At 40.9% G+C, this 26,357-nt stretch overlaps 1 protein-coding gene across 1 annotated transcript in view; it reads right to left on the bottom strand.

Annotated features, from left to right (window-relative positions):
* Positions 1 to 17,011: 17,011 nt before the first annotated feature.
* Positions 17,012 to 26,357, bottom strand: part of rad18 (RAD18 E3 ubiquitin protein ligase) — a gene marked incomplete at its 3' end in the record, with an annotated part of 62,510 nt that continues 53,164 nt past the window's right edge. Inside the window, exon 13 of the mRNA XM_080728169.1 lies at positions 17,012 to 17,120. Within this exon, the coding sequence (XP_080584295.1) occupies positions 17,012 to 17,120 (109 nt within the window). The remainder of the gene's footprint in view (positions 17,121 to 26,357) is intronic.

Here is a 26,357-nt window from a genome sequence, read left to right as displayed (position 1 = left end):
GTTCTAGGTTTAGATTGTAACATCTCATCCGTGTGTGTCCAGGATTTACACGATAAAAACACTGCTTCTCGGAGCAGGGGGCTTTTTTAGCTTGAATGGTCATGTTTCTTAAAAATGTTCTTGGGAGCGTTGAGATAAAAAGCTCCTGTATTCAACATCTCAGAGTCGCCTGAGACGGAAATAAAAAAATAAATAAAATAAGATAAGACTGAGACGAAAACGAAGACGTGTAAGCGTAAAGCATGAAGATTTCCGTCAGAACGTTCTGTTCTGGAACATAAAGGAAATCTACCAATTAAAATAACCACGCTATTTCTTATGTGATTAAGTAGCTGGAAACAGCTATTATTAATAAAATAACCACGCGATTTGTTATGTGGTTAAGTGGCTGGGTTATGCACTGGCCAAGAGATTCTCCCTTCAGAACAATTGCTTTTGTTCTGGGTACACTAAACAAAATCGTGTAAAGATTTCCTTCAGGACAGAAATAACTTTCGTCCTGGCAACACTAAACTGGAGTCTCGTGCTAAATAACACCAACTAATAATATGGACAAGCATGAATCTGTGACCAACAGTCTGCTATGTCCTCAGAACAGGAAACCGCAGTCCCTATTCTGTTACTCAAACGTGCAACGAAAAGCGATAAAACAATAGACTACAAAACATTAAACAATAAAAATGCAGCTGTGTTAAGAGCTAGCTAGACTCTTAAGACAGCAGGTATAAACGTATGACCTGGGTTCTGTTGAATTAGGACAGTGTGTGAGAATGAAGCCCGCCTCTCAAGTCTCTGTGAGAGAAACTGTCTGTGTCCGGTCCCTGGTGTGGAACGCTGTGCCAGAGCCAACCCTGGCTGCCTCCATTTCGGCTTTCTTCAGACCGTTGTGAGATTTTATCGATATGTTGATGTGGGAGAGAGTCATCATATCCGAATTCCTTTCTCCATATGGGCAAAAATGGTGCAATTGTGGGGCACCTAGAAACAACTGTTTCATTTCCTCATCGTCTATCTTAGCCGTTACGGCTGTTATCAGTTCATTCTCCAAGCTTTGGAGAGAGGCTTCAAGCTCAAAAATGGTGCAATTGTTCCGTTTGTAAAAAGGTTGTTTAGATTTCGGCAGGTGTTTTCTGCCTCCCTGTGCTCGGGGCGTCCCAAGGTAATTTCTCCTCGCGCAGGAGGAAAAAACGTGTGGGAGATAGTCCTTTCCGTGGGAGTCAGGGGAAACGTCTGATAATATCCCCGGCTGGTTGTTAACTGGTTCTAGCAGCGGAAGAGACCAATATCTCCTCGGAGCTAATCCGGCAATCGAATGGACCATTTGATGTAATTTTGGATCATATTCCATATGGATAAACAGTTTTCCCCAATCATAATAAAATACTCCACACACAAGAAATGATGAATGTCCACACCAGGGAATATGCGTTTTTGTGTTGAAGTTTAGTCAGAGTTCAAAGTACTGTACAAGTACAGTATAGAGCATTTTCTCACCCATAGTTTCTCTGAGTGACAAAGCATAATGATTCACAGATATATGGAGTTTACAGAATACATTAGTCACATTCTGATTGGACAATTAAACATAACATGGATGGGATGTTGTTGTGACTGAGTCTCATGGACTCAGAAGCCAAGGATGTAGAATGTTTTGGCGTTTTTATTATCCCGTGTCCTGGACACTTTGACATTTCTGGTCAATCTTTCTGTCCCTGGAGTGGGGCAGATTCTCGTCTCGTGCATTAGTTATCAGATCAAAACATCATGGCATTGACTTTTAACACTGAGAATGATATCTATACCATGTTAAACAACAATAACATATTTTACTATCAATGGGCATAAATGGACACAGGCAAACAGATGGTCAAAACGGGTCCTATGACAACTGTATAATGGGGTTTGCATTAAAGGGCGGGGCATTCATTCCCTATTTACATCGTTCCCGAGTTGGCCAGGTCGCCGACTAGTATCTTATAATTCCTAATATATATGAGTTAAAGGACAACTTTGTTTTTTTACAACAAGGGTTCATATTTTAGATTGTAATTAGAGAAAAGAAAAAAATAGTTTTAAAATATTTTCATTTGCTTCGTTCAATTATTTTATCGTGTTTACCGTGCTAAAATGTGGGGCATGCGTACGCATGGGGGCATGCGTACAAGTGGCTAAATATGTCTTTTTAGACACAATAAGCCAGCAGTTTCTTTATTGCTATTTACAGTAACACTACTAGCCCACATAAGTCACATCCAACCATGAAAGTTTGTGTTGTATCTTGGGAATGGGCTTATTCTGTGTAAAATGACATATTTAGCCACTTGTACGCATGCCCCCAACCACTAAAACAATAGAAAGAAGTAAATGAAATAATTTTAACACTCATCTTTTATATTCTTTAATTACAATCTAAAATATGAACCCTTGTTGTAAAAAACTAAAGTTGTCCTTTAAGTAAAAATATCAAACTCAACAAAATGAGGGGGACTTTAAGAAATTAAAAACTTTCAGTTTGTGGTTTACAGTCTGGTAAATAAAAAAAACGTCTTTATCCAAAATGTTTAAATACGGACTTAGACTGTTATTCGTCTCAGGTACTCAATGTGGAAATAGGTGAGAATCAGGCAATAAAACTGACTGTCAAAATGTCAGCCTACCAGACACGCAGTGCAGTGATTCAATTACACACAGCACCAACCTGTATACGGTAAGGCCAAACACATCCTCCTCAGCCCCTCCCACCTCAGTGACTTAATCTTTAGCTGTTGGAAAATATGACATAATGCCACGGGGTTTCGTAAAATTAAGAAATGCTTTATTTTTTCCAAAATTCTCCCGAGCATTGTTATTAATGTTTCGTGGTGTTTTATTATCTTGCAAATCTCACAACACTGTTTTACAGCATGTCATGAAATGGATCACCCTTTGCTGCCTGCCTCACTGGACTTAACAGCAACATATAAATTACTTTTTATATGTTACCTGTCATCCTGGCCATCAACATGAATTGCTTTCCCCCCTCCCCAACATTAGAATGTACTTTCCAAGTGTCTCCCTACATCTTTGTGCATTTTTGGAGTAGGCTATACTGTCAGACACAGACACAATGAAAAACCAGTGTTAATTTGGACAAATATTTGACAGATTTTGATTTAATAATAATAAATGTTTCAGTTTTAGTCTAGGTTTAGTGGACTAAATAAGCTCACAAGCTCACAGTGTAGATCAGCTATTTTCAGCAAAGAGGTTTGGTGTAGAGGGGAAAAGAGCAGACCAAGTACAGAGCCAAAGGTCAAGTTTATTAAGTGTTGTATCGTTGACCCCTGCTCTAGTATGACCTCGAGTTGTGGCCCCTTGTCCTTTCCTAGTCTTTATTGTCATAGGAACTGCCAATAAAAATATTATTATTCTACTTTCTTTGAGGACAGGTCTGTTAAATCAAAACAAAGACAAATCGTTAATATTGATGATTTAAGAACATTTCGACAAACATGAGAGGAAGAATTTTCTTTTATCGAGGAAAATAACAAGGCAAAGTGCCTTCTTGGCCAGAGAAAATAGGGATATCTATCCTCTGATTTATTGCAACAGCAATCTGTCCACGGTCTGTTCCATTCGCATTTTATGAACAAAGCCTACTCATTTTGTAACTTGATAATTTCATACTATATATATGACAGTTTTTTGTCCAACAAGGTTTGGCCATATAGATTAAAATGTGGTCGTTTAATGTGTGTTTCTGTGTATTCTGTAACAAAAACATTTATGAAAAAGGTCACTGCGGACATCCCTAAGCCATATAACTTGAAACCAAAAACATTTTTTTTAGGCTAAGGCCTTCGGATACAGCTGTATTTTGCTGTGTGGTCCCTGAGCAATGTAAGTTTAGTAGCCCTAGTCTAAACCCTACAGTATATTTTCAGTTGATTGGAGTACCCCAGGGGCCTATTTTAGGCTCCCTCCTTTTTTCCCCTCTACACTTCACTTCAACCCACTTTGGTCTAGTGGGATGTAAGGAACATCAAAGCCTCTAGACCAGTGGCTCCCAAACATTTTAGCTCAAGACCCAAAAGAGAAATTAGATGTTTGTCCGTGACCCAAACTAGTTAAAATAGCAGATACGTACTGATGATTAATTGGAGTGCTGTGTGAGAGGGAAGGTTAGAAATTGTACAGCTGAAACCATTTCTAGAACCATTACCCCAAACACAGTTTTGGTTACCTTTTGCGAGACAGTCTTGACACTTCTAAACCGCTGCTACAGAAATACTGCCCGAGGGATCTTCCATTTCATGATGTCGTTTGATTTGTTTGGTTCTCCAGAGTTCCAACTGTTAACTGGAATTGTAAAAATGTACAGTTCAATTTCTTATACTTTCACAGTTAAATTAACACTGACCAGTCCGTTTGACCATGTGGTATCACTATACTCGGCTGTTCATAAAACTAAATCAAATCATTTAGCCTCTGGGGGCCAATATGCACTGATGTTGAGCATGTCCATAATTATTTCGACTTAATCGGCCTGTCCACCACAGACATACATTGAACTTTATATAGATGAAATAAATACATACTTGTTATGTCAATATCTTGAAAGGCATTTCAGGGCATGATTAATTGTTTCAGAACCGACAACTTGCAGTCAGGTTTTAGTCCACTTGCCAGAATCTGAACCCTGGCATATTGAGTACACCAAGGTTTTATAGAAATGTTGAGTATGGGTTCCCAGCATTTAGAAACTGCCGGATGCTAACTTGCATATGTTGAGCAATTTTCATAATTTGCGTAATTCGATTTATTTAGCATAATCCCCCATAATAATGGATAATATGTCAAAAACTGATTGGCTGATTTGAACAATATTGGAGTGGTTTTGGGGGTTATTGAGAATGCTGAATCCATTTCTGACATTTTCTAAATTCAAAATGGCCGTTTTAAACCGGAAATGGCCATATACAACATAAAAAAGTATCAAAATCACCCCACTTTAAGTTGGTATAAGGCCATTTCCAGTTTAAAACGGCCATTTTGAATTTAGAAAATTGATTCAGCATCCTCAATAACCCCCAAAACCACTCCAATATTGTTCAAATCGGCCAATCAGTTTTTGACATATTATCCATTATTATAGGGGATTATGCTAATTAAAGCTAATTATGCAAATTAAGAAAATTGCTCAACATATGCAAGTTAGCATCCGGCAGTTTCTACATGCTGGGGACCCTTACTCAACATTTATAACATAAAACCTTGGTGTACTCAATATGTCCGGGTTCACAATGGGGCTCTAGGGGCTGGCAAGTAGACTATTTGCCTAGCTAGGTTGTACAAAATATTTTCTCAAAGAAGACATTTTTGTGATTCAAGAGAGGATGGACAACATGAAGGATAACTGGATCACAGTTCACCTGCTGGAGCCCAACCAGAGGCAATGAGATTATGCTGCTGATGGACCCCTACAACATATTAAATTACACATGAATGCCCTTGTCAAACTGGATACTGGATGTATCATCACACTGGACATCATTTAACAGGATATTACCTCAGGGTGGGGATCAAAACTCAGAACTACAAACAAAAATACCTTTTAAGTTTGTTCTTACCTAATAACCTAAAGGAAACCAAAAACTCTTACATATGGTTAACATAACCAAAAACGAGAACAAATGGGTAACAAAAATAAAGGTCGCCACCCCTACAACAACCATTACATTAGGAACGTTAGCCCATCTAGAGGCGGCTGTGGCTCAGGGGGTAGAGCAGGTTGGCCAATGATACATGGGTCGGCGGATTCAATCCCGGCTCCTCCTGTCCACATGTCGAAGAGTCCTTGAGCAATAATCTGAACCCCTAGTTGCTCCTGGTGAGCAGGTTGGTGCCTTGCACGGTTTCCTCTGCCATCGTATGAATATGTGTGAATGGGTGAATGTAATGCACAATCTATGTAAAGCACCTTGGATAAAGGTGCTATACAAATGCACCATTTACCATTTATGGTCAGTCAGTCTAACACAGACAGTAGTGGGGGAAATCTCGCTTTTTCGAACGCACACCATTTCGACAACGGAGCGTCGGCAGGTATCGCTGCTCACCCCACGGAGGTTAGGGTTAGGTTTGGTTGTCGAAGAGATGACTTGTAGAAGTGCTGGAGTTTGGAGGCTGGTCAGCAAGAGAGACATCTGAGCAACTGACGGCAGGCAGCTACAGTATATTCTCCAGTATATCCCCAGGGAAGCCAATCCCTAGCCTGGTTCCACCTACTGTAGCCTACACTCCCACTTCCACACAATCACATCAACTATAGCACTCAATCAGTCACTCATCTTTTGATTGATTGATTTGTTTATTGACACATAAGCATATTATGAAAATACATGCATACAGTAGTCAAAAGGATGAACACAAGAAAACTCGCAGGCCTATTTCCATTGTGGTCCTTTCGAAGATGGTTCCATGCACAACATGTACTGTATATAAAAGTGATATATCTAGATGATATTACAAATAGGGCATAGTTATGAAAAGGTCCTGTGTTCATTCAGCCATCTTTTGTGTGCAGATTAAAAATTGTCCTTTGAAACAATTCACCACTCAATCCCACGGAAAAGCACAGGTAAAGGCAAAATAGTACACTACACATTAGTGTGTAAGTGTATACACTTATGACCCTATAGGCTAGGGTCATACAACATCTGAATCTAATATGATGCTGCTTGTACGTGCAGTAGCATACGTATGAGTAAGTGACAAATAAAACCCTCATGAGTCTTGAATCCTGTCCTGGAATGAAACCGTGGTTTAAAAAGACGTGCCTTTGAGATACTGTATGAGGTGGTGGTCAGCAAAAGAGAATTACATACAAAGCCAGAAACGCAATACTAAGTTCAAAGATTACTGTAAGTAAGTAGATACAGTAGGTTGCTTGCCAGTAGGGATCACAGCTTGTCAGGCACACCTTGATATGTTGGTTAAGTTCTTCAATGATAAAAAAAAAACAAAAACATGGAAATCTTAGAGCTAAGTAGACGTCTGTGATGGATAATGTTTCATTCAACATCACACAGTGATCTTTGGAATTTAGCTACGTGGAACGTCCTTACCCCATCATAAATCAAATCATTATGTCTGTTTTACTCTGTTTACATTAACAACACAAGCAAACCTAATGACCTATTTTATTTCGTTTTTGTTGGAGCTAGGGGCTATGCTTGTTTATTTATTTTTCTTTGCTATCCCACGAATTTTGTAACCCATTTTATCACCCAGTGCCAATGCCTAAGCTGTAATCCTGGGCGCTATACTCTCCCTCTGCCAACCTGGGGAGAGCAACGGACTGAGCTTGTGCTTCCTTCAATGCATAAGGAGTCCAAGCCGATGCTTTTCACCTGACAGGGGGAATTTTCCCGGTAGGACGTAGCGCGTGGAAGGAACACGTTATTCCAAACAGTTCCTTTCCCTTTTATCAGGCGCTCCGCCTTTAAAAGCAGAATTAAGGAGACACAGCTAGAAAACAAAACACGCTTATAAAGCACTTAGCATCTGGTAACCCATCTGTTCTTTGCTCTAAAATTATTGTTTATAAGTGATGTGTGGTGAATGATGCATTTGGGAGGAACTCATCTATTTAAGAACAAATTATAGTTTATCGTATTATAAATATATATATAGATAAAACCTGTTCATTCTGGACTGAAATTACCATATATGGACGTGGGGGACACACATGGGACACACAAAGCCACTCCTTGGAAGCGGCTTTCACCGCTTCAAAAATAAATAAAGTCGACATGTTTAGAGATATTCAAGTCTTGGGCAATTAGAATGATTAAAATGTTTAAGGTGTTAAATATCTACGGTTCTCCCTAAGTGAATTGACCGCTAAACCGCTAAATAGATTAAATCCGAAAGCGATCCCTTGAGGTCTGCTCCCTTGCCATTTAGATTTAATTTAAAGAAGCTGCCGACCACTGCACATCCTTACGGCTCTGCAGCATGTACTGCTTTCCAACTCCATCTTCCCTAAATAGAAAGGCTGAAATTACCTTATATAGTTTGTCTTGACCTAGCTGAGATATGAGAGAGGTTATATTAAATATTTAAATAGTGAAGAAATAGATGAGCTAGTGACTCTCAAGGGGAAATTGCACCATAAAGTACTCAGAACTCACACTTGAAGAAATGTAATATCTATCGAGTGCATGGTTCACAATTTGTAGAGGGTGTAATGGGAATTTCAGCAGAGAAATCAAATGTATCAAACCTAGCAAAAAAAGAATTTGCCTCGTTAACATTAATCCCAGAGCCAGGGCTACTGGACTTGTTGGTCCAGTCTGTGATTGATTTAATGCCTTTCCAGAGGCCCTAGACATCTTTCACAATAAGAAATACTGTATATAGAGCACTGGGTCTCAAAGTGGGGGTTCCTGGGGGTCCCCAGCTAAATTAGGAACAATTTAAGCACTTTGACCCCAATTTATAACAGCCTATCTACACGCCCACAACGTGTCGCTTCAACACATTGTGAGCTCGTACTGTACTTTTTATGGATTGACTATTTCATAAATTAAATAAAACATCTTGAAAAGAACCTCTTGAACCCCATTGCCCCCGCCGGCGGGGGCAAAAGGTGTTGACCTCTGAACAGCTGTCAATAAATGTCAATAAATCAATAGAGACCAAATCAAACAACAATTTCTTTGTTGGTTATTGTTACAGTGGTCCTACAGCATAGTAATCAGCTGCCATTGTACTTTTCATCCATACATTACTCATATTACAGTATTATTACTACTTATTGTTACTCGTTTTTATCATTTTTCACCCTATACTTTAACATTACTAATATTACAGCACTACTCTCACTAAAACATCTGTAGAGTTTACATAGTTTGGAATATATTCATACAATTTTGCCTATCAATTGATGACACCTTGGTGAACAATCTCTCTATTCACTATATATGTTTTCAATGAGGTCTTGAGGCTCATTCACTATTCAGAAGGCAACATTTCCATAGGCGGAGGTCTTTTTCAATCATCTTTTCCTAGCTTAATGATCACAGCAGGACAATTTGGTAAGAGAAATGTGATGTTTTACACTGCATTTGTGAATTTTCAGGGGTTAGCTGACATTTGGTGGGTCAAGAGTAGCCACAATCATTGTAGTTTTGTGTCCACAACTGTTCCAATTTGGGCATACATTTTAGGCGGATTTTTCCCCTGGACCCCCCTGGGGCTTAAGAGGTTGTCAGCCCTGGCACAAACTCTTTTCAAATGGACATCTGCAGCTACATACATCATTCTGGGAGTCCTTGATGTGAATGTTTGAGAACCACTGATATACAGCTGTGATTGCTCTAAATTAAACACTTAAACCCTTTAAACTTAGTTCAGCAGGTCTGCAGGGGTCTATCCTTGGCCTCCTATTTTTTCCCCCTCTACACCAAATCTCTTCGGCAGCAATCTTCAAGCTCATAATGCGTCACGTTGCTACATGTAAGTCTGATCAGCTAGTGGAATCTGTGGAAGGAATGGCGCCAATTCCTCACTCTAAATAGCAACATAAGTGCAACATTACAATCAAGCGAGGTCATAAAAAGAAAATGTATTAGGATGCATGAGGTGAACAGGTTGAGGCTGGTCACCCTTGACATCATCAACTAAAGATACTGTCTATAAGCTAAGCTTCCAGGACTTTTTTCTTTGCACATCCAAATCGAATTGGTGGTGAACCTACAGTGTAGGTGAGATCTTTCAGCTTTGCCTCTGTAAATCAGTTACAATGGAATGCAATTAGCCCACACGGGGAGCAGTGTCAGACAAGATATGATGCCATTAGAATATTATCACTGAATTACCAGTGCGTGTAAAAATAAAATGGCTTAACTAAGGGTGTATCATCATTCATGATCCATGAACATTTTATTGCACCTTGTACTGGCTTTAATGAATGTAATGTGAAGTCTGTGTCCATCTAGATCAATCATGAGAGTTAAGGAGATGATATTTGCTTTAAACCATAATTAACCTCTAGTCTGAGAGATTAGCACAGGGGTTAGGTGAGGTTGTTCTGCATTTTCTCCCCACAATATGAAATGTCTTCTGAAAAGAATAGACAGTAGTTTAACCCCAACAGAGAAGTCAGCGGCTGTCAGAAGAACTGTGCACATGTACTCGGTCTGTGCAACGCGTGGATCAAGGCATTTAAGCCTAATTTATACTCTGTAGGTTCAAAATTATTTGCTTGGCACATTCACATGCAAGAAAGCATGTGGGGTGAAACGCTTTAATCCCCTCCTTTTTAATCATTCCATTTCAGTGGTAATCTCAAATTATCCCTCCACCATCCTGATAGATAATCATACCCATTGTTGTGGACATTGAACATTTCCTCTGTGAGAGAATGGAGAGTTGATTCTAATATGCATTTTAGAAGGTTTAATCAATCAACAATAATTGCTATGTAATATAATAATGACAAATGCAGGGTTCCCACACATTTTTACCAATTAATTTCCCAAACTTTTCCAAAACTTTTCCAGAATATTTAACCCAATTTCCAGGACTATATAACAATAATTCAGCTCAATAACAGGTCGCTTATTCCTATGCGCATTGCGCAATGCCCAAAGACAGGTAGTGTATGCCAGTGGTTCTCAAACTTTTCAGGCCGTGACCCCCGAAATAATCATGTTTTAACTGGGACCCGGCACCTTGACGAGCACTTTGTATAACACAGTTCTATTGTGAAAATAGCAGATCTACATGCTCACAACGCCAGCATGTAGATCGTCTATTTTCACAATTTCTGCCTCTAATATTTGACAATTTGGCCCATGTTTAATTTGTAATTTCAGAGGTATTAACAAAATCAATAACCAAAGAAAATGGACACATAAGCGTTATGATACTTCTGACTCGTATTCCTCTGTCTGACCAAAAGATGTGTTCTCAGCACTTGAGTATCATGTCTTGTCTGACTCACTATGAAATGTGCTGCTCCACGCTCAGTGTCCGAGAGCAGCAGGTGACACTACCCTGAACCAAATACTGCATGAACATGTGTTCCATTCTTATCGACTGAGAACGGAGAGGCCCACTGGTATACGCAGAGGCCATAGTCACTGCCCTAGCCAGAATACTGACGCCTGATACCAGAAACATTCTCCTTGCGTTCATAAAACCTTATAACTTGTCGTCTTGCTGACTGTAGTTACTTGACCTTGCTGTATGAGCCTGCTGCTTAATAAGTACACAGAGGGTCTACTAAACTCCCAAGACATATTATCAGACTCATTTACTTCCCTTGCTTGATAATACATTAAAATATATCAGTCATTATGCCTATATTAATATAACTGAAGCAAGATGAATACTACATTTATAATAAATCAATAATCTGTAAATTAATAGCCTAAGAGGAATATAAATTGTATTTTCGTTACACCCACAGTGGATTCATTGGATCATTATTTATCCAGAACATCTTTCAAATCTGATATAAAGAATTATCCACAACAAAATTGTGTCTGGTCGTACATTAACTCTTGCTGAAGACAGTTCCAGGTAAGCAATGTTTCAAAGCCAAAGAGTACTTGAAATGTCTTGGGGAGTTTTCCAGCGGTCCAATCCTCTTAGGCTGCCTTCAGTCCTTCCAGACCGATTTTTCATGTTTGTTTTTCAGCAGGAGGCAGCTTTTAATCGACATTTAGAAGTTGTCTCCCATTTAGAAGTTGTTTCTACTGCTCTAAACACACCAGAAAATAGACCATAGTATTGAGGAAACCACAGATTTTGGCAGACATACACATCTGGAGAAAGTCTTTCAGTCTTATTGGGGCTATGGTGCTCTTTTCCATATTTGTCCATGAGTAAACTTTATCCTCCTTCATCCAAATTAATACAAATGCCCAGTGATACATACTGTATACAGTTCAAAATTTGGCCAATGCACACCCCCCTTCCAGATTATTTTTAAAAGAAGAGTTGACCACTTTATGCTAGTCGCCTACCATTCCAAACATAGCTTCGTAATAAGAAGTCTAGTATTTGCCAATATCCTGTTGGAGGTGACACCGTGACAGCGAGATCATTGAGCTGATTAAATTAATGTGGGGTAAGATAGATATTCATCATGATCACGCACGCACGCATAGACAGACAGACAGACAGACAGACAGACAGACAGACAGACAGACAGACAGACCTCTAGATTGCCCTGTAGGGGTCATGCCTTAAAAAATAAAGACTCTCTCTCTCTCTCTCCACACACAAACAGAATATCACACATATACTGTGTGTGTGTGTGTGTGTGTGTGTGTGTGTGTACAGTACACACACACACACACACACACACACACACACACAGAAAAATCTGTTCAAATCTGTATTGATTCGTTAATATATTATAAATATTCTTTTTATTTATTCGTTTTTAAACCCTAATTCTCAATTATTCTTATTATTTCCCTACATTTCGATATATTTGGGGTTTATTGCCCAGCCCTAGTTCAGACACACACCAGGCAGCTGAGTTGCTTTAGTTAAAAGAGCAAGCATCTCAAAGCAGTGGTGACAAGCAGGGAGGGTCCCATTTTCAGAGTATGGTTTTTGGTATGACCCGGCCGGGTATCGACCCCGACCTCCCAGATCATTCATTTACAAACTTAAAATATGGAAATAAGGTTCCTGCCTGACAACAACCATATGCGTTGAATTCAGTTCAGTCTGACCACAAGCAGGGATAAAACAAATCCCCACCAGCAATAGAGGCTGTTCCATTAACAGCCTCTATTGCCCCCCCAGACACGCCATAATGTTCCATTAAGTCATAAAACTGCTCTGGATTACAGAGACGTTTGCCATGTCATTTATCACTGAGAAATGAAATAAATAATAAATAATACAGTATATTTGTGGTCAAATGTTACTCAAGGCAGTTCAGACAGCCATGAAACATAAATCAGGAAAAAAAGTAAAGCAGGTAAAATATGTAAACATACTTGAATTTTTGCATGAAAATGTCCCGTACTTTTTGAAAAATCTATTTCAGCTCTCTGGGTGGGATTCATTCAAATAGGCTGCTGTGAGGCCTTCCAAAATGATAGAGTACACGCAGGATGAAACACAAGGAATTTAACCATTTTAAATAGCCAAAACAGCATGTTGTGAGCTTGTAGATCTATAATATAATATAGGATTTGTAGATCTATAATATTAAAACAAATGTCTAAAATATTCAAAATACAAAATAAAATGAATTGTGCCTAACAGCATGCCCAATATAGGCTACTTAATAGGGACGCCAGGTTTAAAGTGGTTGATCCGATGAACCTGGTCTTGAGTATTTGTTGGCTCAGCCAGTTAGTGCACAGACCATACTATGTTTTCTCTCATCTCTACGCTGATCTATCTGAAATAAAACATACAAAGGCCAAAGATAATAACTTTGTGGGACAGAATATGCTATGTAGTTTATAAGTTACATTGCTGCTTTAAGTACAGGATTTGTGAGGAATCGGGATACAGTAGTCCAGGGGTGCCCACAGTTTTGACTTGAGAACTACTTGGAAAATGACCAACTCAACAACATCTACCCATCCAAAAAACGATTATCTCATTGCTGAAAATGATTAGCTATAGCCTATTAGCTCAATAGTATGATAATTACATACATTAAATGTATGATAATTACATACATTAAACAAGACATCCCTTTTCACAGCATTGCAGCTGTGATTGCTGTGACTCAGAAACATGTGGCACTGCCAACACTCTGCATAATTGATCATGGCTCATCATCCAGTCACATGTAGGACTATTACCTCTACAATTCTGACAGGTAGAGCAGTCACAATTAGGCTTTTACACAAGAAGGTGCACATTTAAATAATTGCAAATGGGTGTAATCATTGTGACAGGCCTAAGTGACAAGCTGTCAATTTTGAAGCGTTGATAAAGCTGAAGAGAGGAACAGTCTTACCAGAGGTTAGAACACCGTTTTGGGACCCATTTGTGGGTCGCAGAAACATTTTTATGGGTCCCTTAATTTTTTGTTTCCTACATTTAGTTTTTAATTGGGCCTATTATTTCAAAGCATTTATAAAAACTTTCCCAAAAAAGCTTCATTTTTCATGAATTAAAAGCAATTCTAAGATTTTCTCAGTAATTTCATGAAGAAATAATACAAAATAATTTAAAGAAATTCCAGAAATTAGAAAACAACAATTTAAAAAGTAGTGAAAATAGTCGAGCTACAAGCTCACAAGTCACGTCATGCCGCGTTGTGAGCTTAGATCTGCTGTTTTCACTAATTTTGGGTCCCAGGCAAACATCTAATTTTGTCTTTTGGGTCTCAGGCTAAAAAGTTTGGGAACCACTGGGTTAGACTGTGTGTGTGTGTGTGTGTGTGTGTGTGTGTGTGTGTGTGTGTGTGTGTGTGTGTGTGTGTGTGTGTGCAACCTTTCATAGAACAGGCCTCGGGTCATGGGTAAAAGGAACTGCTGCAGTCAGGGGGACAGAATGTGTTTTCAGCTTCCTCTTGCAGGAGTTCTGTATTCTGCCCTGAAGGACAGATTAAGTAGCTCTCTGACCATGTCATTCAGATTGGTCATCCGTATATTAGAACATCTGGAGCTTCAATCATTTAGGACTTTCTGGATCTTAACTGGGACAAAAGGCTGTCATGGCTGTACAGTACCTTTGAAAGAGGGACGATTGTGGAATGCATACAGGCACTAATGGAGCTAGACCTCCCTCTGTGCTCCAACAACAATGAGGTATTCCATCACTTCATATTCACTTGTTGCCAAAAGGGAAACAAAAAGGGATTTATTCAATAAGAACACAATCTAAATCCTTGCACACCTGGATCAAACAGTGGCTGTTATTTTGCAAATACTTTTCATGGCAAGCTTTAGTTTCGTTACGTGCCAGATGGGTGGGATTTAATAAATTACGATTGTAGTTTACTCTTCTGTGATTGCCAACTTAAAGGACAACTTTAGTTTGTCCTTTACAACAAGGGTTCATATTTTAGATTGTAATTAAAGAATATAAAAGATGAGTGTTAAAATTATTAGCAGACCAAGTACAGGTTTTCTAATTATTGAGGGTGGTGGTCACGCCAACATCTGTGAGTTGTGAATCCATCACAACTCTACACAATGATAGCGCTGTCAAACAAAAGTATACTGCATACGAAGCTATCTATGAAAAAGTTGAATCTGCAGCACAATTTAGAGGGGGTCCCTGCTTCATCTTTCTCTCTGCTAAGGGGTCCTTGGCTATTGGCCTGAAAAACTTTGAAGACCCCTCCCTGCCTTACAGTGTCGTACAACAGTAGTGAACATAGACAATCTAAAGGGGCTCAAAAGATCTGCCATTTTCTCTTCATTTAAAACGTTTTAAAGTGGTTAAGTGTGCCTGTGGGTTAAATAAACATTGAACCAATGAAAAGTATTTACAAGAGCTTGTGGCTAACTAACTACATTGGATCCTGCAACTATTATGTATTATGCTATGGTGGTAAAGTTCACCAATACTCCAAGCAACAAATAGAAAAGAAAGTACTGCATTAAGTCCAAGTTCTGCACTGACACCAAGAGGCATCAAAGCGGCTTCCAGCTTCTTTCAGCTCATGGAGTGAGTGCTTGTTTTGGCTGAGAGACCTGGCAAAATCATTTGATTTAATTACCATGGAAAATTGACAATCTTCCAGTTTGTTTCACTTTGCTGAAGAGCGGTAAACTTATCCCCCTTCGATCAAAAGTGTTTTTCCCAGTAACCTCTCAACGTTTTTCCGTTCGGTAGTAGACAAATAGAGTGAGGGTGAGTACTATCGCAATTATTGTGGAGTGGAAAAAGTGTGTGTGGATCGTTCCTAGGTCTGGTACCCAAGATAACAGCCTGCCTCCACTGCTCCCCCAAAAGCCCAAGAGAGAGGAATCTTGAGCCAAGCATCGTACTCTGCTGTCGTTTGAACAGTGACATGCCTGTGTTCCTAGAGCCAGGATAACCAGTTTTGCAGCTGTGTGTGGGAAGGAAGGAGGCACAGAAGCGAGAGGTGTGTGATAGAATGTGCATGTCACGGTGATGTGTCCAGTGGCGTCTGTGATGCTGCAAGGAAATCCTCTCTATAACCTCTGACTGGGTGGATGGTCTCGTCAGTGAGTCCCTGCTGCAGTAGGGAGTCAGAAACTCTTGAGTCTCTGCCGGCAGCAGCAACACGATGGTTCTATTCAGGCTCCAGGCAAAGCTCTGTTTTCAATCACACTTTTGTAGCCGAAAGTGTTTCCAATTCACTCTCCCTCACACGCAGATGCAACCTTCCCCCTCCTGTTTAGTGTTTACTCCTTTTTATCTGGATATTTCTAAGAAACCTTTCCAGTTTATTGAATTAGACCGCCACCCCACTACGTGCACAACAATGAATCGATTGGGGAGCTATTTTTATTTGCTAGGAGGTGCTTGGTCGGAATTACAATTGCCACGTCTCTTATGTGTCACAGCTGTGATAATCTGGGGAAGCAGACAAGTCACACATGAAGCAAACACTTGATGGTATTGTAGAAAGCCATTCACCCGACATCCAAAATATAAAGGTAAAGTGTTTTTTCATTTATACAGCTGCTATTCTAATAGTCCCAGTGTGGATCCATGCAAGTTGATTTGTTCACCTTTTATTTTCCATTTGGCGCATTACTTAATAGGTAATTAGCTCAAACATTTGTTTTTCCTTCTTAATGCTCATTAAGTACCTCAGTTGAAGCTTTGGAATGACAGAACAGAGCACATCTGTTTTTCAACATGACCTGTGTCTTTTTTATTGTGTTAAATAACAAAGTGACTTTGTTTCATAAACAAAATGTATAAAACAACTGTATAGATAATAAAAAACAACGCAAAAAGACATTCATTTTGATGTCTGTCCTCAGCGGTCCACTCTTAGTGTTTTATTCTGACGGTCCTCAGCGCTCCTCTCAGTGTTTTATTTTGACGTCTATACTCAGCGGTTCTCTCTTAGTGTTTTGCACTTGCGTTTCCCCAGGACAAAAGGAGTCTCTGCATCTTCCTCTCTGGAGCAAGAGGCTCTCTTTCGGGTCTTCACCACATTTCTGAAAAGAAAAGAAATGAACACAGTTGAGAATATTTTCGACTCATGTTGACGGAGCAGAAATGTACTAAATTATACTACCAACCAAATACAAACAGATTATGGTCTCAACTGTGGTTTGGTGAACGTAAATGGTACATTTATGTGGCGCCTTTATCCAAGGCGCTTTACAATGACTGTGCATTACATTCACCTATTCACACACACGTTCATACACCGCACCGAGGAGGAAACCAAGCTGCTTATCGGGAGCAATTTGGAGTTCAGCGTCTTGCTCAAGGACACCAACTCTGGGGGAGCCCAGGATCGGACTGGACACCTTCCGGTTCCCAAGTGGCCGCTCTACCTCCTGTGCCACTGCCGCCTCATGTATATATACACAGTATGTCAGACACAGACAGAATGTACAGACAAACTTGAACCTTCAGAGCTTGTTTTTGCAGATATAAGTAAGTAAGCCTTGCCGAGCCATGAGGCCCATCTCCTGTTTATGTAGCGTGAGTCAGCTTGATGTACAAGTACACCCCCTGGACATGGCGCTAGTATGTCGCAGGGACTTACCCATGCGACATGCTAGCCCTTGATGCCGAGTGCCAAGCAGGGAGGCACTGGGTCCCATTTTTTAACGTCTTGGGTATGACCTGGCCAGGGATAGAACTGTCGAATAGAAATGTCACAGCTTGTCTCCGTCTGTCTGTCTGTTCAGTCAGTACACATTTTTACAGTCTATTGGTTCCCTTGTCACTGTGACATCACTCTGACATCATGCTCTGATGTCACAGTGATGTCAGGGGAACCACTCTTAACAGAATGGGTTTACTGCTCTGACCTCAAGCTCTGGCTTGATGTCCCTTCTATGCCCATAGAGACAGACGGGCTCCTACAAATTCACACCCACAATTGAAACAGCGGCCCCGCTTCGGGTAAGGGAGAACGGTGAACTGCAAGCCAGCCCATAGAAAGTCATTGCAATTCAGTGTTTTCAAATGTATGGCCTGACCCTGATAACATATCTTCTTGTTTGCTAAATACATGATGTGAGTCACGTTTAATTTGCCACTTGAATGGGTTACCCATAATGTTAACAGAGAAGAGGGGAAACGGCAGAGAGAAAACCTGTCGCTTTTCAGTGACAACACTGTCTTTTCTGCTGTGCGTTTATGACCGCCGACTTTGAAGATCCCAACCTTTTCAACTACAGAGTGGATTCTCCAGGTTAGTATTAATCCAAAAATAACCTGCAAGACTCCGTTTGGAAGAAGCGAGATGCGATCATTTTCCAAAAATAAACAGCCTAATTATACATGAGAGACAAGCATATCTGGGTATTGAAACCCTCAAGGGATGCGTTCATGACGTATGTACCATGCGACCACCTAAACTTAAGATTTCCAATGCTAGCACTTTTGACTCACAGATGAAGTATATTAAAGTATATTGTAGGTAGTGTGTCAAGATGACAGATATGCCACTTTAAAAGGGCAAAATTAAACTCATGGGACACTTTATTAGAACACAAAAAAAAATCGCTATGGACTCAGTAGTCAACCACTGAAATTATGATATTTCACAATTCCTCCATTGGGATTGCATTGGCAGCTGCAGTTCACCTTTCATCCTTACCCGAAGTGGGGTCGCTATCACAATAGGGCGGCCATATTTGTAGGCGCCCGTGTGTCTCTATATAGTCGACAATGTGATGTCAGAACATGCCCATATATGGGCATTCCCAGATTACACTTGCAAATTAATTACATCCTTGTCCGTTTCATGCCCATATATGGAGAACCCTGTCCCAGTGTCATCAATATTAGGGGCATATGATATTTGGGAATGCCCATATATGGGCATGTTCTGACATGCCCATATATGGGCATTCCCAGATCACACTTGCAAATTAATTACGTCCTTGTCCTTTCTATGGAGATCCCTCTCCCGATGTCATCAATATTAAGGGCATATCTTGGAATGCCCATATTTGGTAATGCCCATATATGGGCATGTTCTGCCAATCTCAACAGGCACTGTTGAGATTGGGTAACTGGTCCGATATACATCACTGGCCAGATAGCCAAGAATTGGCGCGACCTCGCCCTATGTCGCCCTGAGGTGTCTTACTAGTATACCTTAGAGGTGTTGGAAATAAGAAAAAAAGTCCCCCCCCTTCTGTGTTGCCTAGGATTGATTGTGGGGTCATGTGATCAATGACATCATGAAGATGTACTCTGCAAGCCAAAGAGTACATCTTCATGATGTCACTGATCACATGACTCCACAATCAATCCTCCAGTTCAAGGCAACACAGAAGGGGAAAACACAGAGAAAAAAATGTTCAGGTGTCTGCCTAAATGTATTTTATATTTCCCAAATCTTGTTTAAGTTGCCTTTTCCTCTCCTTACTCTTGGTATTTAGCAGACCAGGGTGGTAATCCCAAAAGAAAGTCACATGAAGGATTTGAGACAAAGAGAGAGAAAAAAAGAAACTTTCCAGTTTAATTAAAATGGAAAAATAAACTGTTTCTAGGTTGCCAAACAGACTTTTCACTGTGCATTACTTCAGGTGGATGAACTCCAACAGAGATATGAGAAAACAAGGTTTACAAACCAATACAAATCCCCCTTTGGGCTCCCTATAACCCAGCCGGGGACGGGCCCTCCATTCCGAAACACCACCATTCCGAAACCCCACCATTCCGAAACCCCACCATTCCAAAACACCACCATTCCGAAACCCCACCATTCCGAAATTTATATTATTTTAACTTTCACCCACCTCCACCCACTCTACCTCACCCACGTTCAGCCCCCCACCCACCTCCAACCACTTTTCCCCTCCTCCACTCACTTCCTCCCACCTCCACCCACTTTCACTCACCTCCACCCACCCACCTCCACCAACTTTAACCCAGCCACCTCTACCCAATTTCACACACCTCCACCCACTTTTACCCCCCCCCCACCCCACCCCACCCACCTCTACCCACTTTCACCCAACTCCACCCACTTTCTCCCACATCCACCCACTTTGGACCCCCCACCTCCACCCACTTTCACCCGACTCCAAGGGGCAGAGGAAAGTGGGGGGAGTTGGGTAAAAGTGGGTGGGCCTGGGTGAAACTGGGTGGAGGTTGGGGGAAAGTGAATAGAGCTGGGTGAAAGTAGGTGGAGGTTGATGGAGTGGATGGAGGTGGGTGAAATTGAGCGGAGGTAGGTTGGGGTGGCTGAAACTGGTTGGATGTGGGTGAAAATGTGTGGAGGTGGGTGGGGATGGGTGAAAATGGTTGGAGGTGGGGAAAATGGGTCGATGTGAGTGAAAGTAGGTGGAGGTGTGTGGAGGTGGGTGAAAGCGGGTGGAGATGGGTGGGGTGGGTGGAGGGATCTGGATGGAGGTAGGTGAAGGTTAGTGGAGGTGGGTGGGGCTGGGTGAAACTTGGTGGATGTGGGTACAGGTGGGGGTGGAGGTTGGTGGGGTGGATGGAGGTGGGTGGGTGGGGTAGGTGAAAGTGGGTAGAGGTGGGTGGAAGTGGGTGGAGATGGGTGGAGTTGGGTGAAATTGGGTGGAGGTTGAGAGTGGGTGGGGGTGGGTGGAGGTGGGTGGAGGTTGGTGGGGGTGGATGGAGGTGGGTGAAAATGAAACTGCATATTCGGAATGGTGGTGTTTCTGATTTTCGGAATGGTGGGGTCTTATAGAACAATGGGAAACCCCACCATTCCGAATAATGGAAGTCAATCTTCGGAATGGAATGGAGGTGTGTACCCGTGAATGTTACTGTAAAGTTGATTGCAGTCACACAGGGACTGTGAATGTTACTGTATGACTTGGTGGCCATACAGTAACATTCACAGTCCCTGTGTGACTGCAATCAACTTTAAAGGCAAAGGTTTCCAAAACAGCAGCTCACAGGGTTAGTTAGGGTTAGCTTACAATGTGTTGCACCGTGACGTGTTGTGAGCTTGTAGATAGGCTATTTTGGATATTCATCGTACGACTAGGGCTTAACTCTCAAATACCTGGAACGCGCCCGAGTCGCGTTAGATTTTAACCACTTTAACCATTATTGTATGCTTTAACCTTAGAAAAATAGCAGATATAGAAGCTCACAGCGCGGCACCGAGTGCCGCGCTGCGAGCTTGTAGATCTGCTATTTTTGAAAATCACACCCGTGTGAACTGAGCGGTGGTTCCCCCCCCCCCCTTCCCCCCTGTGTGTGTGTGTGCGTGTGCGTGTGCGTGTGTGTGTGTGTGTGTGTGTGTCTGGTCTGGCCTGAACAACAGCGCCCCTCCCTTAACATGTGTGGTCAAAAAAGGTACTGACAGGCTACAGACAGACAGACAGACAGACACGGAGACATACCCACACACACGGCCACGTATAGGAGCGTTGTGACCACCGCTCAAAAATCGTGAAAATGTGTGCAAGTCTATGAATATCTTTGACCCGATCTTTGACCCGACTTCTAAATCCTTCCTCTAAATCAGTGGTTCTCAAACTTTTTCATGTCAAGGACCCCCAAAATTACAGGTATTTAGCCACGGACCCCCATCTCAAAATATGTTGCACCAGGGACCCCCCAGAAGCAAATATTTGATTTACAAATGTTCTCTTTTAAATAGATATATTCAAAGACTTGCAAAGAAAAATCATGATTTTTCAAAAATAGCAGATCTACAAGCTCGCAGCGCGGCACCGCTGCGAGCTTGTATATCTGCTATTTTTCAATGGTTAAAGTAGTCAATAATCCTAGGCCTAAATGGGTTAATCAGTAAGCAAAAGAACTAAACAGGCCGGCCGTGGTACAACTGCATTATCATGCAGCTCCAGCAACACACAGGTTGAGTTTGTTGGAATTTTGCTTTTTGGAGCAACAATTTACAGATGGAGCAATTAAAATAAGTTCTGACAAGAAATCTCTCCATCAAAAAGGCAAAAATATTCCTGAAGTGTACACAGTACATAGTTGTTCTTTAATCATCACACATTATCGTTTTAAGTGAAACATTTAATAAAACATTTAAAACATTAAAAATAAATCCTTCTGGGTGTCTGAAATGACTTCAGAAGTCATCATAGAAAGTCAAACTCAATCCTACATTATAATCAATTATAAAGTTTGCTTTAAAAAAAAGTGCTAAAACTAGAAAAGTGCACTCCTCGAAGCGTAAATCTCTGCCAGGCCGGGTTGCCTACCCAGGGCTGTGTCAGTCGTCGGGACACAAGGAAGCAGCGGCCGGGAAAAAGTGTTGGTACAAAAGACGGTGCAACTTTGTGCACATGTGGCGAGTGGCCAGATGGTCAGAGGTGAAAGGCCTTGTTCTCCACCTCACTGCAAGGCCGTTTCCACCAGGAGAGGTTTAGATTATAACATCAAGGAGAACAGTACAGTAACCATGTCCTTTATTCCTAGCTTCAGTTGCTTCCCATCGGGAGCACCCGTAAATCTTGAATAGTTACGCTACAGTTTACTTTACATGAAATTAAATGTTTTACAAAGGAACACCGTTTTTTTTTTTCAAACAAACTCAAGGCAGCCACATAATATATTGGATATAACTCAAAGGAATTTGTAATAATAAGCCAAATAAGTTTGTGGTTTAGCTAATTCTGCCAATACCTGACTTGGCTGTATCATTATTAAATCCTCTTGAGTGAATGCCACCCCTCTGCAAGTTGCAAAGGGAAGCAGAAAATATTACAAGTTTCTTGAGTTCAGAAGCACACTCATGCCCTTACTTTGCCCATAAATCCAGAAGTTCTTTAATACTCAGTGGAGAGTTGGGACAAGTCAATAAAATTCAAGGATATGGATATCATGGGATGGTAAATAAACCAGTGGGGTCCTTGAAGGGGTTCCAGGGAGGTCCTCAGCTAAATTAGTTAAAATCACTTTGACCAATTTTATGCTTCAGTAGCCATTCAAGAATAGCCGATTTGCAAGCTCACTGGACTGACTGGAGCTTGTAGATCGATTATTTGTAATACATTTCGAACAAAATGAAAATGAAAAACTAAAATGGGAATAATCATGCCGCTTTGAAAGACAAATCGTCTATGTGCCTCTGGTACAAAGTCCTTACAGATGGAGGGGTCCGTGGTCAAATAAAGTATGTATCAATTTGGACGTCCTTGACACGAGAATAAAAGATGCTAACACAGTGGGAGTGAGAGGCAAAGGGACACACACACACACACACACACACACACACACACACACACACACACACACACACACACACACACACACACACACACACACACACACACACACACACACACACACACACACACACACACACAGTGTGAGGCAGTGGTGTCAGCCTCTCAAGTGTCTCACTAGTGCTAAGTTATGGCACCGTTTCACATGAACTGACAAACACTGGGTGAAGCTTTTTGGTTTGGCCCCGTGTACAACACTCTCACAGGGAGAGGCAGACTGCGTTTGATGGAGGTGAGGAGGACGAGGAAAGAGTGGAATGGAATTACTTTGCTCCGACAGAGGAGAACAACTTCGCTCTCTCTCACTCTCCTCTGAAGGAAATGCTCAGATAACATAACTCCCCCAGGAGCGAGGAGGGGGCCCCACCAACCCTCAGTCCCTTGCATGTGGAACCATTTAGAGCTCGACATGAAGGCTTTCTACAGTTGTTTACCCTGCAGACATGTTACCCTGCAGTCAATGACTAAATCCGGCAGCCTTGCCTATCTTGACTAGATGGATAGTAAAAACAAAATTCCACCACTGGAATTCCTGTCAGAAAATCCACGTACACAAAAAGGTAAAGATGTGCCCTTGGGTACCACGTTAAAGGTGAGAGCTTTCTGCAGCCAAATTCCTCGTAGTGTTCGACAAAAAGCTAGAGGATTATAGAGTGGTTTTGTTGGCCAAATTCCCTTTCACACTCATCACAAGACAATAAAATCATACCCCCGCCCCCCCTTTCCCCCCCTTTTGAATCAACACAGCATTCCAAGGTTCAAGCACTAACAGGGATATGAATAGGTGTATGGAAAATGTGTTCTGGGGAACTGTGACATTAGGAATAAACAGTGGCAGGTTTGAACGTTACCGAAAGGTCATACAGACAGAGACAGAGTGGAGGAGCCTTGATCTTCTGCGAGCACAATAATGGAGAAGAAACACAGTGACCTCAGCCAGACACACAGCAATTGGACATTATGTTTTATGTTCCTACTTGCCCTTCACTGAACCTTTAGCGCATGTGAAATGACCTACAGTACCTTGAAGCCAATTTGGCATGGGCATCCTTCACCACGTCCTCTTTGAAGGACGTCAGCTGTCAAAACATTTATAGGGAGCTTGGCTTATAGGTGGCGGCTTCATGACTACATATGACTGAAGAGCTTAAACCTGGTGAACAGTGCAATTTTAAGTTTATGAAACTGGCTACGGTTTCAAAAGATACAGAAAAACACTAAGGGGTACCAGGGACAGAGGTTCTCAAACATTTTGGTCCCATCCTCTTTTACAGTACACTTTAAAGCTATACTGTGTAAGTTCAACTAGTGGTCAGTAGCGGTATTGCTTTTTTTGGCCGTTTTTCGTCCGGAGTCGTCGCGGACCACCGCCGCGGACCACCGGAGCGGCGCCGCAAACCACCGCGACCGATAGTAATCCGTGGAGGGGTAGAACGCATGGTAGAACGTAATTTTCTGGCCAGGATTTGTGGATTAAGAGGTTAAAATCCTTCACCATGGTAAACACTGTAGCCAAGCGGAGGCGCTTCCTGGAGACCAGAGCAGATAAGCTGTGATTGGCCGGTAGTGTACCATGTGTGCATGATCGGCGATGTGATTGGGCAACGTATACACAACGTATACAGATGATGCAGATTACGTCATTTTGGCGCGAAATCCGGTCCACGGCCAGGATCATAGAAAACATATAAAGAGAAGGCTTCAGAAGCTGAAAATAACGGAGTGGGTGTTCTAAAACTTTAGTGATTTAACAGTTAGGACAATTTTAAGATTTGTTTTATAAAAAAAGTTACATGGTACAACTTTAAGACATAATAAGACATAATAAGACAGAATAAAGCCATAATAAGAAATAATGTGCTGGTAATTAGAGCTAATATATTTTATTAGACAGAAACAAAGACAGACTAGAAGAGAAAATTTCTAAGAAATTTTAAGTGTGCCTGCAGCTCGCTAAGTCTGTGCAACCTTGTGTAGCGGTTGGTGTTAGCATTAGCGTTATTTCATTTGACGCAACCCGCGTGTCTGTATGACAAACGGTTCACGAGATCAAGGGTCACTTCCTGTTTGGTGAGGGGCACTTCCTGTTTGGCGAAATAGGCCCCAATTAAGGTCATGGACGATTAATGAATTAAAGCTGCAAGCAGCGATGACCGGGCCCTCGCAGCTCTACCCACGTCACAAGGCCAGCAGCCAATCAGAAACCAAACAGGAAGTCAGCCATTTCGACTAATTAGTGGCGTTTTGGAGCATTTTTGGCCGTTATGACGGGTCGCACTTTAACGACAGTTTTTTGAGAAAAAATTGTTTTGTGAGAAAAAAAAAATTTGAGAAAAAAACTTTTTTGAGAAAAAGAAATTTTGAAAAAAAAAATGTGAGAAAAAAAAATTTTGAGAAAAAAAAATGTGAGAAAAAAAAATTTGAGAAAAAAAAATTTTGAGAAAAAAAATTTGAGAAAAAAAAAATTGAGAAAAAAAAATTTTGAGAAAAAAAAATGTGAGGAAAAAAATTTTTTGAGAAAAAAATTTTTTGAGAAAAAAAAAATTTGGAGAAAAAAAAAATTGAGAAAAAAAAATTTGAGAAAAAAAATTTTTTGAGAAAAAAAAATTTGAGAAAAAAAATTTTGAGAAAAAAAAAATTTGAGAAAAAAAAAATTTGAGAAAAAAAAATTTGAGAAAAAAAAAAATTTGAGAAAAAAAAATTGAGAAAAAAAGAAAAGGTATGACACCAGCCGCGAGTCTGTACGACAAACGGTTCATGAGTTATAGAGGCACTTCCTGTTTGGTGAAGGGCACTTCCTGTTAAAGAGGGGGCGGGGCTTAATCAATTACAGCTTATCCCTATTGGTCGGAAAAAGACCAAAGTTGTGTGAGCATTTTACATTTTAAATGACGTTGCTAGGCAAAAGTATGGCAGAGTTATGTGGCGCCAAAGTTTCTGGGAAAAAAAAAATTTGAGAAAAAAAAAATTGAGAAAAAAAAATTTGAGAAAAAAAAATTTTGAGAAAAAAAATTTTGAGAAAAA

This window comes from Nannobrachium achirus (genome assembly GCF_963921795.1).
Source record: "Nannobrachium achirus genome assembly, chromosome: 6".
Classification (NCBI taxonomy): Eukaryota; Metazoa; Chordata; class Actinopteri; order Myctophiformes; family Myctophidae; genus Nannobrachium; species Nannobrachium achirus.
This window is presented reverse-complemented; position numbering and strand designations above follow the sequence as displayed.